The 18,175-nt window shown below is 45.7% G+C and overlaps 1 protein-coding gene across 1 annotated transcript; it reads right to left on the bottom strand.

The window, feature by feature from the left end:
* Window positions 1-1,489: 1,489 nt before the first annotated feature.
* Window positions 1,490-16,469, bottom strand: PRDX1 (peroxiredoxin 1). Its single transcript, XM_044238116.1, has 6 exons — window positions 16,364-16,469; window positions 13,862-13,978; window positions 10,560-10,713; window positions 10,081-10,203; window positions 8,697-8,827; window positions 1,490-1,845 (listed from the first exon to the last, which is right to left on the bottom strand). Exons 2-6 carry the CDS (start codon window positions 13,965-13,967, stop codon window positions 1,760-1,762), a joined length of 600 nt encoding a protein of 199 aa, XP_044094051.1. The 5' UTR covers window positions 13,968-13,978; window positions 16,364-16,469; the 3' UTR covers window positions 1,490-1,759.
* Between the last annotated feature and the right edge of the window lie 1,706 nt (window positions 16,470-18,175).

The following is an 18,175-nucleotide window of genomic DNA, read 5'->3' on the forward strand; positions in this document are numbered from 1 at the left end:
ATAATGAATAAATACATGTAAAGCACTACTGAAACAATGATTGGCTTATTAAAGTGGGGGGGGGAGAGCCAGGGGCACGTCTGGGTAGCTCAATGCGTTAAGCCTCTGCTTTCAGCTCAGGTCATGATCCCAGGGTCTTGGGATCGAGCCCAGCATCGAGCTCTCTGCTCAGCGGGTAGCCTGTTTCACCCTCTCTGCCTACTGCTCTGCCTGTGATTTATCAAATAAAATCTTAAAAAAAAAAAAAAGTGGTGTCAAGGGGCGCCTGGGTGGCTCAGGTCAGGATCCAGGGTCCTGGGATCGAGCCCCAAATGAGCAGGAAGCCTGCTTCTCCCTCTCTGGCTCTGTCAAGTAAATCTTTTTAAAAAATTTTTTTTCTTTAAAGTGTTAAATCTTTGAATGCCCAGGCAATCCAGTACTGCTGCTTAGAGAGGTCTTGCTTGGAGGAGAGAGAATAGACGGAAGTAGCCGACAGGTTTCTAGTTAAGAGTTCAGAATACACAACAGACTCCATTCTCTCCCTTAGCCGCAAGGGCTCAGAAGGCACCCACCTTCTCCCCAAACATCCCTCCCTCCCTCAGGACAGTTAAAGGCCCAAAAAGGCCTACCTTCAAATCAAAGCTAGGATCCAAAGCAACTTAAATGCTCAGCACTGTGGGTTTTTTGTTAATTTTTTGTTTTTAAGATTTTGAGAGCATGCCGCATGAGCAGGGAGCCCAACAGGGCACTTGATCCCAAGACCCTGGCACCATGACTAGAGTCTCAAGAGACACCCCTGAGTGACCCAGGTATCCCAGCACTCTGCTTTTCATACAGAAAACTTTACCCTATAAACACTAGGGATATGTTTCCCTCCCCCTTTTAGTTTCAAAGCCTCTACTTCTGATATTTCATAAACCCAGTACCAGGCATTTATCATTAAGAGGCCAAGCTTCAGTTCTCATGCAGCACTCCTAGTACGAAAGTAAATGTCCCAAAAATCATCTCACTGAGGCCTCACTTCCTAAAGCCTGTAATTTATTCTTTAACCCATAAAACATATTGCAATGCTTTAGCCAAGATAACTGCAGGTTTGTTTTTTTTTGTTTGGTTTTTTTTTAAGATTTTATTTATTTGACAAACAGATCATGAGTAGATAGAGGGGCAGGCAGAGAAAGAGAAGGAAGCAGGCTCCCCGTTGAGCAGAGAGCCCGATGCGGGGCTCGATCCCAGGACTCTGGGATCATGACCTGAGCTGAAGGCAGAGGCTTTAACCCACTGAGCCACCCAAGGTGCCCCATGCCTGCAGGTCTTGCTTTCTTCCCCCAGATATAGTGAAAATATTATCACCACCTGGGTTCAGTTCCATTTCCTGCATTTTCCCCTGCTCCCCCATAAATTTGATTCTGAAGCTCTCACCCTCATTTTCTCCTAAAAAAGGGAAAGCAGAGCATAAATTCCTCTCCAAATCAAGTTAGTAGCACCCCCCCCCATGAAGAATCAAACACAGTCTCAGTTCAAGTTTAATAGAAACAACAGAAGATCAAAAGTGTTGCCCTACTACTGTACATCACAGTTGGCCTGCCCTGTAACACAGTTCAGGCCATTCTCTCCAGAGAAGAAAGGGTGGATTCCCCAACCCCTGCAGGAAAGGCCTGTCCCATCCCATACCACATCTGCACAAAGTCTAAAGTCTTGTGTTTTAAGCATAACAATAGTACAAAAGAGATTTTGTTTTCATGGCCACCCACTACAGCCCAACCCTAAAATGGCCCGGCGCTCACTTCTGCTTAGAGAAATACTCTTTGCTCTTCTGGACGTCAGGCTTGATGGTATCACTGCCAGGCTTCCAGCCAGCTGGGCACACTGCAAGAGATAAGTACTGTTAATAACCTGCTCAATCATGAGCTCCACCTTCCTCCCATGAACAAACGGAGATGAAGGGCTCAATACCAAATCTGATACCTTAAGAGGCTAGGCTGAACATACCAGAACCAGGAAGCCTATGCTACAGTCTGAAATCATTCCAGCCTTTCACTGCAAGGCTAACTATAAACATGTAATTTACTCCTCACCACAGCTCTAATACTATTACACCTTAACTTATTCATGTAGAGCACCTGAAATTTTTTTAATATTTATTTATTTGACAAACAGAGATCACAAGTAGGCAGAGAGGCAGGCAGAGAGAGAGAGGGGAGGAAAGCAGGCTCCCCGCCGAACACAGAGCCCGATGTGGGGCTCGATCCCAGAACCCTGGGACCATGACCTGAGCCGAAGGCAGAGGCTTTAACCCACTGAGCCACCCAGGCACCCCTGAAATTTTTTTTTTTAATTTACTTATTTGACAGAGATCACATGTAAGCAGAGAGGCAGGCAGAGAGAGAGGAGGAAGCAGGCTCCCTGCTGACCAAGAGCCCGATGCAGGGCTCGATCCCAGGACCCTGGGATCATGACCTGAGCCCAAGGCAGAGGCTTTAACCCACTGAGCCACCCAGGCGCCCCAAGCACCTGATATTTAAAAGACAAGTAACAGGGGCGCCTGGGTGGCTCAGTGGGTTAAAGCCTCTGCCTTCGGCTCAGGTCATGATCTCAGGGTCCTGGGATCGAGCCCCGCATTGGGCTCTCTGCTCAGCGGGGAGCCTGCTTTCCCTTCCTCTCTCTCTCTGCCTCCTTGTGATTCCTGTCAAATAAATAAACAAAATCTTAAAAATAAATAAATAAAAATTTAAAAAAAATAAAGCCTCTGCCTTCAGCTCGGGTCATGATCCCAGGGTCCTGGGATCGAGCCCCGCATCGGGTTCTCTGCTCAGCGGGGAGCCTACTTCCTCCTCTCTCTCTGCCAGCCTGTCTGCCTACTTGTGATCTCTGTCAAATAAATGAATAAAATCTTTAAAAAAAAAAAAAAAACTTCATGGGGCACCTGGGTGGCTCAGTTGGTTAAGTGGCTGCCTCCAGCTCAGGTCATGATCCCAGGGTTCAGGAACTGAGCCTAGCTTTTAAATGCTCCCTACTCAGTGGGGGAGTCTGCTTATCCCTCTCCCTTTGCCCCTTCCCCTCCACCAGGGATCTTAAAACAAAATTTTAAAAAAGTTAACAGTTAAAAAAAATAAGTTTATGTGCCAGTTACCAGTGACAAGACAGAGAAGACCCACACTTGTTTCACTCATACCCAGCAGCAGTGTTTTGTTTTGTTTTCAGAATCAATATGGAGGCCAGAAGAGATAGCTGAGTCCCACATGAATCAGCTATCATTTTTTTTTTTAAAGATTTTATTTATTTATTTGACAGAGAGATATCACAAGCAGATGGAGAGGCAGCAGAGAGAGAGAGAGGAGGAAGCAGGCTCCCTGCTGAGCAGAGAGCCCGATGCGGGACTCGATCCCAGGACTCTGAGATCATGACCTGAGCCGAAGGCAGCGGCTTAACCCACTGAGCCACCCAGGCGCCCCATGAATCAGCTTTCAAATACAACTGAAATACCATGACTCTCCAAGGAGAAAATGGCATCACTCACAGTAACCTCAGTATGAGAACCTCCAACACAGAAAGCCCTAAACCATTTTTTTCAACATTACCTAAAAAAAAAGATGGTTATGAATTTGGATCCCAATTTCAACATTTACTATGAGTTCTATGTTTAAGTATTGGCTTTTACGTCTTTGAAATCAAATGTAGACTCTTCATCATATGGAACAAACAGAGGGTTGGGGGGGGGGCGCATGTGTTAAATGGTTGATGGGTATTAAGGAGATCACTTGTGAGGACCACCAGTATCTTCTAAGTGAGGAAATCATTAAACTCTACACCTGAAACTAATTATTACTCTATCTGGTATCTAAATAAAAACTTGGAAAGTAAACAGGAAATGTAGGAAATACAAATACACAAATGAAACTGAAGCATTATGGGGGCACCTGGGTGGCTCAGTTGGTTAAGCAACAGCCTTCAGCTCAGGTCATGATCCTGGAGTCCCAAAATCAAGTATGTTCCTAGCTCCTGGCTCTGTGGGAGTCTGCTTCTCCTTGACCCTCCCCACTTCTCATGCTCCCCCGCCAAAATGAATTTTTTTTTTTAAAGATTTTATTTATTCATATGACAGAGATCACAAGTAGGCAGAGAGGCAGGCAGAGAGAGAGAGGAGGAAGCAGGCTCCCTGCTGAGCAGGGAGCCCGATGCGGGGGGCCCAATCCCAGGACCCTGGGATCATGACCTGAGCCGAAAGCAGAGATAACCCACTGAGCCACCCAGGCGCCCCCCCAAAATAAATTTTTAAAAAATTATGTTGTACACCTAAAAACTGATGCTGTAGTTGTTAATTATACCTCAATAAAAACTGGCATGCAGAATAAATAATACATGCAGAGGGGTGTCTGGGTGGCTCAGTCAGTTAACTGTCTGCCTTTGGCCCCTGGGATCGAGCCCCGCATCGGGCTCCATGTTCAGCAGAGGGCCTGCTTCTCCCTCTCCCTGCTGCTCTGCCTACTTGTACTATCTCCCTGTCAAATAAGTAAAATTTTTTTTAAAAAGTACTTCGGCATGCCTGGTATTCACAGGCTCTCAAGCATTAACCTTCATATAAACCATAAAGGCTGCACACAAAGTTGTGCCTGTTCTAGTGGGATGGGGAGCTGAAGAGAACAAGAGTCTGAAGAAGCAAGCTTCAGAGTTATGAAAGCGGATTCAAGTCTAGGCTACATGCAGGTGCTACCAAAAGGTATTTTGCGCCATTCCCTCACTCCTCCTTGTCTTTGTGCTGAATCTCATCCCCCACCAGGGGGCAGTGTCAGGAACCATCTGCTCCTTCAACGCGCTAAGGTTAAAGCCCACACTCTACAAAGAGTGCCTTCGGATATCGCTCACTAATCCCTATTAGCCTCCAACTCTAGCAAAACCATCACTTTCAGGTCCCCCAAGCAGACACCACTAATTCAGACTCTTAACAACTTCCTTGTTCTGTATCCTAATATGAGAGAGGACATGGGCCTTAGAAAACTAGTCTGAACGATTTTTTTTTTTTTAAAGATTTTATTTATTTATTTGACAGAGATCACAAGTAGGCAGAGAGGCAGGCAGAGAGAGAGAGAAGAGGAAGCAGGCTCCCCGCTGAGTGGAGAGCCCGATGTGGGACTCGATCCCAGGACCCTGAGATCATAACCTGAGCCGAAGGCAGTGGCTTAACCCACTGAGCCACCCAGGCACCCTAGTCTGAACGATTTATCACCTAGAGAAAGAAAATGAGATGCAAGAAGGCAAATTCATCCATCTACATACTTCATCTTACCTCAGTAGCACTTGATCACAACTATTTTGCCCCCAATTGCATCGAGCTTGGGAGGTTATGGGGTTCAAGATCTCCACTCCCCGATTTACCCAGCACTTAACAGCCTCATGACCTAAGTCCTTAAAAACTAAACTAAGGGGGCAGCTGGGTGGCTCAGTGGGTTGAGCCTCTGTCTTGGGCTCAGGTCATATCTCAGGGTCCTGGGATCGAGGCCCGCATAGGGCTCTCTGCTCAGTAGAGCCTGCTTCCCCCTCTCTGCCTGCCTCTCTGCCTACTTGTGATCTCTGTCAAATACATAAATCTTTAAAAAAAAAAAAAACCTAAACTAAGTCTTAGTTAGGGTAAGGTTAGCTCAGTCCAGCAACAACTATATACCAATGGGGGGAGGGGGTCAAAAAGCTACAGCCTTACGAACTCAAAAGCTGGGATCAAGTAGTTCAGTACTTGATCACAAAACAATGAAAATATGAGGAAAATACTAGTGCTCCAGAATAAGAAAAAGGTGGCCTACACTCCAACAAACGCTAGATAAAAAACTCCCAAGTTCAAACTGCTTAGTAATGTGTAGATTTTAGAAGAACAAACTTATAAAAGAAACATGATCTTTTACCCTCAAACACCTAAAGGAGAACCTAGATATTTCATCTCCAAACATCCTAGCCCCAACTTCTCAAAAAAAATTTTACATGGGGGGCACCTGGGTGGCTCAGTTGGTTAAACGACTGCCTTTGGCTCAGGTCGTGATCCCACAGTCTCGGGATAGAGTCCCACCATCAGGCTCCCTGCTCAGGAGGGAGTCTGCTTCTCTCTGACCTCTCTCCTCTCATGCCCTCTCTCCCAAATAAATAAATAAAATCTCTAAAAATAATAATAATAATAAAATAACTGCCTTAAAAAAAAAAAAATTTTACATGGAACACCTGGGTGGCTCAGTTGTTAAGTGTCTGCCTCCTCTGGCTCCGGTCATAATCCCAGGGTCCTGGGATAGAGCCCCACATCAGGCTCTCTGCTCATCAGGGAGCCTGCTTTACCCCCTCCCTCTCTCCACCTCTCTGCTACTTGTGATCCCTGTCAAATAAATAAAATCTTAGAAAAAAAAAATTTTTTTCATCAACACTTATATAATTTGCTTATTCCAGATTTTAAGTACCACACTACAATACAGTGTAATTTAAGAAGATAAAAACAGGGACGCCTGAGTGGCTCAGTCTGTTAAGCATCTGCCATCAGCTCAGGTCATGATCTCAGGGTCCTGGGATTGAGTCCCCCATCTGGCTCCTTGCTCAGAAGGGAGCCTGCTTCTCCCATCTGCCTGCAGCTCTCCGTGCTTCTGCTCTTTGGCAAATAAATTATTTTTTTAAAAAAAATATATATATATTCATAAAAACAGGGGTGGGCCTGGGTGGCTCCAATGGTTTAGCTTTTGCCTTCAGTTCAGGTCATGATCTCCGGGGGCTCCCTGCTCAGTGTGCTTCTCTCTCTCTCTTTACCGCTCCCTCCCTCCTTCACATGCTCTTGGTCTCAAATAAATTAATCCTTAAAAAAAATTTTTTTTAAATATATAGGGCGCCTGGGTGGCTCAGTGGGTTAAAGCCTCAGCCTTCAGCTCAGGTCATGATCCCAAGGTCCTGGGATCGAGCCCCGCATCGGGCTGTCTGCTCGAGCCTAGCCTGCTTCCTCCTCTCTCTCTGCCTGCTTCTCTGCCTACTTGTGATCTCTGTCTGTTAAATAATCTTTTTAAAAAATAAATAAATCAGTAAATAAATATATAAACGCATTACAGCTTTATCTATCTAGTCTTTGGGCAAGTTATCTTAGTCCTTTTTTTCCCAAAATTCAAAACTAGCCATAGATGTTATCTTCGGGGGGGGGGGGGCTGGGTGGTTCAGTCATTAAATGGCTGCCTTCAGCTCAGGTCATGAGCCTGGGGTCCTGGGCTTGAGCCACACATCAGGCTCCCTGCTCAGAAAGAAGCCTGCTTCTCTCCCTCTTCTACTCCCCTGCTTACGTTCCTGTCAAATAAATAAATAAAACGGGCACCTGGGTGGCTCAGTCAGTTAGGCCTCTGCCTTTGGATTGAGTCATGATCTCAGGGTCCTGGGACAGAGCCCCATCAGGCTCTTTGCTCAGCAAGTAGTCTGCTTCCCTTTCTGCCTACTTCTGATTCTATCAAATTAATTAAAAAAAAAAAAAAAAAATTGGGGCGCCTGGGTGGCTCAGTGGGTTAAGCCGCTGCCTTCGGCTCAGGTCATGATCTCAGGGTCCTGGGATCGAGTCCTGCATCGGGCTCTCTGCTCAGCAGGGAGCCTGCTTCCTCCTCCTCCTCTCTCTACTGCCTCTCTGCCTACTTGTAATCTCTCTCTGTCAAGTAAATAAATAAATAAATAAATCTTTTTAAAAATAAAATTAAAAAATAAAATCTTGCGCCTGGGTGGCTCAGTGGGTTAAGCTGCTGCCTTCGGCTCAGGTCATGATCTCGGGGTCCTGGGATCGAGTCCCGCATCGGGCTCTCTGCTCGGCGGGGAGCCTGCTTCCTTCTCTCTCTGCCTGCCTCTCTGCCTACTTGTGATCTCTGTCTGTCAAATAAATAAATAGGGCGCCTGGGTGGCTCAGTGGGTTAAGCCGCTGCCTTCGGCTTAGGTCATGATCTCAGGGTCCTGGGATCGAGTCCCGCATCGGGCTCTCTGCTCAGCAGGGAGCCTGCTTCCTCCTCTCTCTCTGCCTGCCTCTCTGCCTACTTGTGATCTCTCTCTGTCAGATAAATAAAAAAATAAAAAAAAAAAAATCTAAATAAATAAATAAATAAATAAATAAAATCTTTTTTAAAAAAATAAATAAATAAAATAATTTAAAAACCTACTGGCACCTGGGTGGCTCCATCCATATCCATTGCCTGTCTGCTGTCATGGTCCCAGCGCCCTGCTGAATCAAGCCCCAAGTCGTCTGGCTCCCAGCTTGGCAGGGAACCTGCCTGCTTCTTCCTCACCTACCCATTCATGTGGTCTCTCACTATCTGTCTCTCTCTCTCAAATAAATCTTAAATAAAAAACTAATAAAATGAATATGGATCACAGGGATTAAAGCTCTTCTCCCCATAAACACTAGTCAAGAATGGCATGCCGTATCTATGAAATTCTCCCATCTTTTGTTTTCCTTTATACACATCTAGGAGTATCCTCCTACACTCCTTTAGTAAGTTAAAAGCTGCAACAGTGAATCTAAATGAGCAGGGCAGAAGCAGGGACAATACAGCTGGAACAAACAGCCTTTATATAGTTCCCTCCCCGGGCTTTTCCATTACCTCACCCTATAACCCACTACAGTTTATTTCTCACAGACATGTTTTCATTTCGTAGACATTGTTCCTGCCATGTTTCCTATTCTGCCACAATTCTGTTGTCTGTTGTCAAAGTCACCAGGTAGATTGGCTTACCTTCCCCATGCTTGTCGGTAAACTGGAAGGCCTGAACCAGTCGCAGAGTCTCATCCACAGAGCGGCCAACAGGTAGGTCATTTACAGTGATCTGCCTAAGGATGCCCTTATCATCAATGATAAAGAGGCCCCTGGGAAGAAGAGATTAAAGGTTTGAGGGGCATGCAGTACAGGTTTAGAAACTACTTTGTTAGAACAAAGATGCAGTGGGAATGAAAATGTGCTGGCCTCCCAGACTTGCACTGACTTTGTCTTCCTACATCAAGAATGAAACAAGGAGTACCTGGCTGGCTCAGTCAGATCTTGGATCTTGGGAGTTGTGGATTAGAGCCCCACACTGGGTGTGGAGGGAGGCAGAGGACGGGAAGAGAGAAAAGGAAGGAAAGAAAATGAATGAAATGAAATGATCATCCTGTATGCTTTATTATACACAGTGCTGGGGGTGGCTGACTAGCTCAGTCAGCGAAATGTGCAACTCGTATCTCAGGGTTTTGAGTTCAAGTCCCACATAAAGTACAGAGGGAAATTTTAAAGAAGTATTTAAGGGACGCCTAGGTGGCTCAGTGGGTTAAAGCCTCTGCCTTCAGCTCAGGTCATGATCTCAGAGTCCTGGGATCGAGCCCCACATCGGGCTCTCTGTTCAGCAGGCTCCTGGGATCGAGCCCCATATCGGGCTCTCTGTTCAGCAGGCTCCTGGGATCGAGCCCCACATCGGACTCTCTGTTCAGCGGGGAGCCTGCTTCCCCCTCTCTCTCTGCCTGCCTCTCTGCCTACTTGTAATCTCTGTCAAATAAATAAATAAAATCTTTAAAAAAATTAAAAAATAAGTGGGCGCCTGGGTGGCTCAGTGGGTTAAGCCGCTGCCTTCGGCTCAGGTCATGATCTCAGGGTCCTGGGATCAAGTCCCGCATCAGGCTCTCTGCTCAGCGGGGAGCCTGCTTCCTCCTCTCTCTCTCTGCCTGCCTCTCAGCCTACTTGTGATCTCTGTCAAATAAATAAATAAAATCTTTAAAAAAAAAATTAAAAAATTAAAAAAAGTATTTAAAAAATAAACAAACAGGGTGCCTGGGTGGTTCAGTCACTGAACCTTCAGCTCAGATCATAATCCCAGGGTCCTGGGATCAACCCCCATCGGGCTCCCTGCTCCATGGGGAGCCTGCCTCTTCCTCTCCCATTCCCCCTCCCCACTTTGTACCTTCTGGCTCTATCCCTGTCAAACAAATAAAAATCTTAAAAAAAAAAAAAAAAGAAAAAAAAACCCACACACAACAATGAAAGGATCAAGGAGTGGAGTCTACAGATCAGGGGCCCCTACCTTTCTCCAAAAGTCCCTCAAGTCAATCAGGTAGTTTTGATGAAATGTCAGCCCCTGGCAGGCATATACCTGAACGAGATGCCTTCATCAGCCTTTAAGACTCCATAGTCCTGAGCAATGGTACGCTTGGGGTCTGATACCAAGGGAATGTTCATGGGTCCCAGTCCTCCTTGTTTCTTGGGTGTGTTGATCCTAAAGCAAAAAGCACATATACAATCACATTCACCAAACTCTTGTGTAGTTTGTTACCTATTCCCTCCCTCTTTTAGCATTCCTAATCTTACTTCCCCCAAAGACCAAACTTTTCCCGAGGAAATTTGAGTGCCTAAAGATAGTTAAGGTCACCAGAGTCCACTCAAATGCAACCCAAGCTGCTGCTCCTCTGCAGCCAGGTAGTAAGAGAGCAAAAAGAGGAAGTCAGAGCCTTTGCAATCTCTTCCATCAGAAGCAAGAAGACAATACTTTCAGCAAGTCTACTGTCAAAAACCCCCCACTTCCAGCTGCTACTTACTTCAAAGTTCACAGGCAAAATCGACCAAGAAATTTACCATGCCAGGTGACAGAAATGAGAATCCACAGAAGCACCAATCACTTGACAGTTGAGTTTCTTAAATTCTTCTGCCCTGTCACTGAAAGCAATGATCTCCGTGGGACACACAAAGGTGAAGTCAAGAGGGTAAAAGAAGAACACAACATATTTTCCTAGGGGGAAGGAAAGAACCAGAAGTTTGCCTTTGAAACACACTTCCTTGCTTTACAAAGGAAAAAAAAAACAAAGGGGTACCAGGTGGAGTACATGGCTCTGTGGGGGAGGGAGTGGGAAGTAGAGGCAAGGGGAGACAGTATCTTAACCAGACTCCACACCCAGCACAAAGCCCAACATGGGGCTCCATCTCACAATCCTGTAATCACAACCTGATCTGAAATCAAGAGTCATGCTTAACCAATATGCCCCTGGTAATTCTTTATCTTGGGAGTTCTGAGCTTAAGCCCCATGCTAGGTTTAGAAATTACTTAAAATCTCAGGGCACCTGGGTGGCTCAATGAGTTAAAGCCTCTGCCTTCCACTCAGGTCATGATCTCAGAATCCTGGGATCGAGTCCCACACATCAGGCTCTCTGCTCCGCAAGGAACCTGCTTCCCCTTCTCTCTCTGCCTGCCTCTCTGCCTACTTGTGATCTGTCAAATAAATGAAATCTTTAAAAAAAAAGGAAAGAAATTCCTGAAAATCTTGAAGCACCCTGATGGCTCAATGTGTTGAGCACCCAACTCTTGGACTTCAGGTCAGGTCATGATTTCAAGGTGGACTCATCCCACAAAAGAGGGTCCAGAGATTCTTCCCCTCCTCCCTCCCTCTCACAGGCAAGCATACTCTTGCTCTTAAATCAATCTTTTGGGGCGCCCGGGTGGCTCAGTGGGTTAAGCCTCTGCCTTTGGCTCAGGTCATGATCTTAGGGTCCTGGGATCCAGCCCCACATCAGGCTCTCTGCTCAGCAGGGAGCTTGCTTCCCCCCCTTCTCTACCTGTGAGGTCAAATATACAAATAAAATCTTTTAAAAAAATAAATAAATAATAAAAATTTAAAAAGTTAAGGGGCGCCTGGGTAGCTCAGTGGGTTGGGCCTCTGCCTTCAGGTCGGGTCATGGTCTCAGGGTCCTGGGATGGGGCCCGCTGCTCAGCGGGGAGCCTGCTTCCCCCCTTCTCTCTGCTCGCTGTTCTACTTGTAATCTCTGTCAAATAATAAAATATATTTAAAAAATTAAAAACTTAAGATCTTAAAAAAAAAACAAAAACAAAACTGAAGACCACGGTTGCCTGGGTGGCTCAGTAAGTTTCTGCCTTCGGCTCAGATCATGATCCCAAGGTCCTGAATCTATCCCAAATCAGGCTTCCTCCTCAGTGGAGAGTCTTTCTCCCTCTCCTCCTATTCTTGCTCTATCTCTCTCTCTCTTTCAAATACATAAAATCTTTTTTTTTTTTTTTTGAAGATTTTATTTATTTACTTGAGAGAGACAGTGAGAGAGAGCATGAGCGAGGAGAAGGTCAGAGAGAGAAGCAGACTCCCTGTGGAGCTGGGAGCCCAATGGGGGTTGATCCCGGGACTCCAGGATCATGACCTGAGCCGAAGGCAGTCGTCCAACCGAGCCACCCAGGCATCCCATCAAATAAATAAAATCTTTAAACACAGTTCTCATCGCAAGAAAAATTAAAAAACAAAAAACAAAACAAAAACCTTCTCCTATGAGAAAGTCTTTTTAAGCCGATGGTAGGCAAACTGCCAAATATGCCTAGATGCAACACAAATGTTTCCTAGCAGCTACTTCTGGAACTTCTTGTGGTAGGAAAACCTGCATGAAAAGACTTTCAGTTCTAAGCTTTATTTTCCTGCCTCCCCATTAGCTGCCAATTATAAGATGACCACTGTTCAGTATGATTTTGATCTCTAGATAGTTAAAATTAGCAAACACCAAGTTCTCCAATAAAGGAAAGCAAAAAAACCTAGGATGAGATTACCTACTAGTAATCAGAAAGAGCTCAATTGCTTAAGTCTGTGCTGCAAGTCATTCAAGAGACCAAAAAAGAAGAAACCAGGGCTTTTGGCACTTCTTCCACAATGAACCACAGTAACTGTGGACACAAGGTTTAAGTCATTATCTAAATCACCATAAACCTGTTCCTAACAAGCCTAACTGGAAAAGAAAAATTTCTTGAGGCAAAGTTCCCAAAGTCCTAGTAAGGTGTAACAGGATCTCTAGTTTAAATTTTGCTGAAGTTACTCAGATTACCAGTGGAAGATCTTCAACCAGCCAAGCAGCCACTCACCACAACTAACAGGCTGAGTTATTTTGAAGAGAGTTCCAAATATTCACTGGTTTCCAGGCAGCAGCAATGTCTGTAAGTCAGAATAAGCTGATCCTTTTGACATTTACTCTGAAAACCAGAATCACTAGCAACTCACTCATCTAAACCTCTCCAGGGCTTTACCTAACAAGCACCATGAAGCCTCAGCAGGTCAAGCCCTAGAGGACAAAGAACAGCTCCTTCTAAACCTCGTGCCTTTACCCTTGGGCCAGGGTCACCTCCCTGTGGTGCTACCTTGTTTGCCAGGAGCTTCCCTCCATAGGGCCCCTCTTAGCTGCTTCTCATTCCAAACAAGTGTGATGTGTTAGGAAACCTTAGTCACATGTTCTACCCAAAAGCTGAATCCAGGAACTAATTAGTACACCAGTAAAAAAGGTACACTTTACACCTGAGATTCAGGTTTGCACTTCAAGGAATCTCCATGTATCAACTACCCCAAAATACCCCTGCTGTTCCAGGACTGCAAAAACAAATAAAGGAATACCCTCATCAGAACCGACCAAGTGTCTGCATTAAACTATCACAGGGAAGAGAACTGTCCCAAATGCAACATCAACTCTTCTCCTGGGGCTAACTGTCAAGGGATGTGCCTAAGCCTCTGCCTAATGATACAGCAGCTCTGACATAGAGGTTTCATAAACTTGAACACTTTACGCTCCAAAGGCTTGAGCTTTCGATGACCTAACGAGAATATCCCCTAAAACAGTAATATAATTGAGGAGTTCTAAGAAATAAATTAAGATAGTATGTCCAGGCATAATGAAGTAGGGGCTTTTTCCATAAGCAGTCTGACTCCAGAGTATCTATCAGTGACCACAGTTGGTAATCACTACTTCATCAGGAAGGCACAGCCTCCTACCCTAAGACTGTGACCTACGTAGAATATATAAATCATTTTACAATCAAGTCTAACTGAGATACAGAATCTAATGAGCCATCCTAGATTGTAAAAATTCCATTTTTACGAACCTATTGTTATTACCCTTACCTTTGTAGTCAGAAAGGCTGAGGTCTTTGAACTGGCCATCTGGCATAACAGCCGTGGCTTTGAAGTTGGGGGCAGGATGCCCAATTTTGGCATTTCCTGAAGACATCTTGCTATTGGCTAGAAAACATAAAAGAGGAAGTGAATTGGAAACAAGCCTTACTTATTCTTCTAGGTAACACCCTTCTTCAACTTAAGAGACTTAGCTGTAGAATGATAGAGTTGTCCAGTGACCTTAGTATACACATTTTTATATAGGTGTGAAGCATAAACTGAGCTTTCCAACTTCTGAAACAAAGATCAGACACTAAAGGAGCATGTGGGTGGCTCAGGCTTTTCAGCACCCTTGACTTTTTTTTAAAAGATTTTATTTATTCAACAGAGATAGCAAAGTAGGCAGAGGTGCAGGGGCAAGTAGGCTCCCTGCTGAGCAATACCAGGACCCTGAGACAGGATACCAAGACCCTGAGACCATGACCTGAGCTGCAGTCAGAGGCTTAATCCACACTGAGCCACCCAGGAGCCCAGCATCCCTGAGTTTTGATTTAGGCTGGGTTCGTAATCTCAGGTCTGAGATTACAGTTGTGATTCTCTCTTCCACTCCCATATTCCTCCTCTCTTCCCCTTCATTCTCAGGGTCACAATCTCAAAATAAAAAATGTATCTCTGAATATTAGCTTTTGTTTTCACTGAAAAGCAGCAATTTTTTAAAACATAAGCAACATCTATTACTTTACTATCATCTGTGAAAAAGCATTTTCCTCTATTTTCATTACACAAAAAGCAGCACAGAGGAAGATTCAGCCTCAAACCTGAGCTGAGCCCAAACGAACATTGCCACGAAAAGAACGTCTGATTTCTAAAGTGGCCATGCCATGTTGCCCTTTCCCTAGAGTGCACCTTCATCTGCCTACATAATTCAGGAAACACCCTTGACCTTTCTCCAGGTCCATCTGCCGGAAACCAAAACTACCCTAAAAGCCCATCCAACTTTTCAAGACACAAAACCAGGATTCTGGCATCTGCTCAATTACAAAACCTTAGCAGTTGTGTTTAAGCTCTAGCAGTACTTTCAAAACGGGTTTCTGCCAGGATTCTGGATCAACAGTAAATAGAACAAGAAGTCTATTTATTGCTGGGGAGCCTGGGGGGCTCAGCTGGTGGAACATGTGACTTTGATCTCAGGGTTATGGGTTCCAGCCCCAGGTAGGGTTTAGAGATTACTTAAAAACAAAAGCAACAACAACAAAATCCTTACGGTAAGGGGGGTAAAAAAAAACCTAAAATACGTACTGCTAAAAAGCAATGCTACACTGGATTCACCCAGGTCAACATAAAGACAGGGAGTTAAGATCTAAACCACTAATCCATCAGTTTTAAGACCCAAGAAGCTAGTCTTCCATGTTCCGGTAGTCTCTGGTACATAATACTACAACCAAAAAAATCGTCGTGGGGCGCCTGGGTGGCTCAGTGGGTTAAAGCCTCTGCCTTCGGCTCAGGTCATGATCCCAGGGTCCTGGGATCGAGCCCCGCATCTGGCTCTCTGCTTAGCAGGGAGCCTGCTTCCTCCTCCCTCTCTCTCTGCCTACTTGTGATCTGTCAAATAAAATAAAACTTTAAAAAAAAAAATCGTCGTAATCATCGATTATTACGAAGCTTTCTACTGCTTAACACCTTTAACAGACCAAAAACACTAGTACATCATGCTGCAATTTGGGGACCAAATGTATAAAGTGTGACCGTTAACATAAACCACCTTTTAGTCCAAACCTGCTTTTCGAGGTGGTCCCCACGTCCACTTACGTCCGACTCAGCGGGATAAAAGCCCTTGGACCTCAAGCCGGTGTGGGCCTCGGTGGACCAGCCCGTAACTTTCATGGCGAAAGCCACACCCCACAAAACCGACTTCAGGTTCCCTCCCGCCGCTCCCATTATCGATCCCACCGCAACACTTCGGAAAGTACAAAAGAAAAAAAAAAAAAAAAGCCGCAGTCTTCACAGACGGATTTGGAATCACCACAATCCCTATTCCGCAGACAGACACAAAAATAAAAGCCAGGAAAGGGCACAGCATTTGAAACTCCTCCTCTAGCCAAAGGTCCGGACCAGCAACAGCCTTCACCTCTACCACACGTCGGGCGGGTAGCCTCAGGTCAGTTTCCAAGTCCATTCTAGAAGCTTCCCGAACCGGCCCGGAAGATTAACTAAGGAGAGCCCACCACTACCACAAGTCTGCCCGGCCGCCACGCCAAACCAATAAGCGAGCGCCCTGTGCTCGGGTTGCCGGGGGAGGAGGAAAACTCGAGCCGAGGTTAGCCTAAGGGTTTAAACAGGTCCCCGCGTCCGTAAGGGAGGCCGCCGGGAGGGTGCGCGTACCGCCTAACCACTCTCGACCTCACCCAGCCACCTCCCCCGTACCAGCACCCAAGGGGAGCAGGGTGGGAGGGTGGGAACCCAGAACAATTAGAAAAAGACGACGACAGCCGTAAGAGAAAACTTTCTCACCCGCTCTACGAACAAAAACGCCGAAGACAAGGCAGGAAGAAGACGCGTGAGACGTGCGCGGGGCGCTGCCTTTATAGTCGTAGGGCTCTCGCGAGAGTCAGAGAGGGCCGGGGGTGCAGGAGGAGGCGAGAGGAGGGGGATCTGGTCCGAGCCCCGCCCCGAGCCAACGCGCCCCGCCAGAGTGATTCAGCACTTTCCCTCCCTGTGGGCGGTCTCGGGCACGGAAGACGTGGATACCCCTGCACCCTGCCAACGGTTGGGGTCGGAGGGCCCAGGGCGTCCATCTCCAAAGCCAACCGCCTCGGTTAATCTAGCAATGTCTATGGGAGACCCCCTGTTTGTCCTCCCCTCAAGGCCCAGACCAGGCCCTGTTGCTCCGCGGAGGATCACGTCTAATCCACACCACAAGCACTGAAACTATCCAAGCATTTCTCAAATACACCACCCAGATCCCCGCAGCCTCTATCTACCCGAGTGCTGTCTCAGTACTTAGACAAACTCCCTCATTACTCTGATTTACAGGATTGCAGCTTTCCTTCTCCCACCCCACTATTTCCAAAGCTGCTGGAGGGGGGGGAATATTTCTGAAATCTGTTCGTTTCACTCTTCTGGTTTGTGGTTTAAAAAATTGGGGCTCTGTAGTCAGTTTCCTGAGTTAAAACTCAGTGTCATTGTATGTGTGGCCTTCAAGCAAGAGCTTTTTACTCTTCTCACCTGTAAAATGGGAATACTGTTAATTCTTCAGGATCATCTTTGTTGATCACTTAGCACAATTCTGAGTTCTTATTATACGTTAGAAAAGTTAACTTTTCTTGCTCCTATGTTGATTTTAACACACAGAACAATGCGCCGCTGTTTCAAGACTTCAGGCTTTTGTTCAAATATGAAGAATCTGATCCCTCCTAGTTGGCCTAGAGAAAATGTCTTTGAAGACTCAGCTGAAACATTACTTCCTCTGAAACTGTTCCTGACCATGGTTCATCCCCGGAATTCCTCTGAAGCTATTCTGGCTTTTGCTCATCCCCAGAATTTGTGCCCCTAAATATTCCTATATTGCCAGAAGCTCTACAAAATAGGTCTTAAGCTATTCTACATGTTTATATGCTTACCGCTTCTTGCTAGACTGACTTTCTGGAAAGTAAGGTTTGGGTTACACCCATCTCTGTGCCCCCAAGACACAACAAAGCACCTGATACAAAATAGGAGTCTGGGGGCACCTGGGTGGGCTCAGTGGGTTAAAGCCTCTGCCTTTGGCTCAGGTTATGATCCCAGGGTCCTGGGATCCACCTGGCACTGGGCTCCCTGCTGAGCAGGAAGTCTGCTTCTCCCTCTCCTACTCCCCCTCCTTGTGTTCCCTCTCTTATGGTCTCTCCCCCTGTCAAATAAATAAATAAAATCTTTTTTAAAAAAATATAAATAAATAAATGAGAACATGCTGCATCACGCTGGCTGAGCATCTCAAAATTTTTTGGCATTTATCATCCTATCTAGCAACATAAGTCATTTTTTGTTTGTTTTTTTTCCTTCTCTGCCTGAACTGAACAAGTATTTGGCCATTATTCATTTCCTTCTAGAGGCAGCAGGGGAAATGTAGAAGTTCAGAGCTTAATAGTGGATGGTTATTGCTATGGGCAGATTAAACCAACGACGCACAGCCCTATTTCAGCCACAAAAAACTTACCATGTGCCAGTCCCCTGGGGCACTTGGGTTTATTTGTCTCATTCAAAAACCAAGAGAGTTCTCCTGGCCCAAGGAAATCTTAACAGCCTATCCTATCCCCACGGAAATAAAAAACTGAAATAGCAGGACAG

This window comes from Neovison vison, chromosome 2 (assembly GCF_020171115.1).
Source record: "Neovison vison isolate M4711 chromosome 2, ASM_NN_V1, whole genome shotgun sequence".
Classification (NCBI taxonomy): domain Eukaryota; kingdom Metazoa; phylum Chordata; class Mammalia; order Carnivora; family Mustelidae; genus Neogale; species Neogale vison.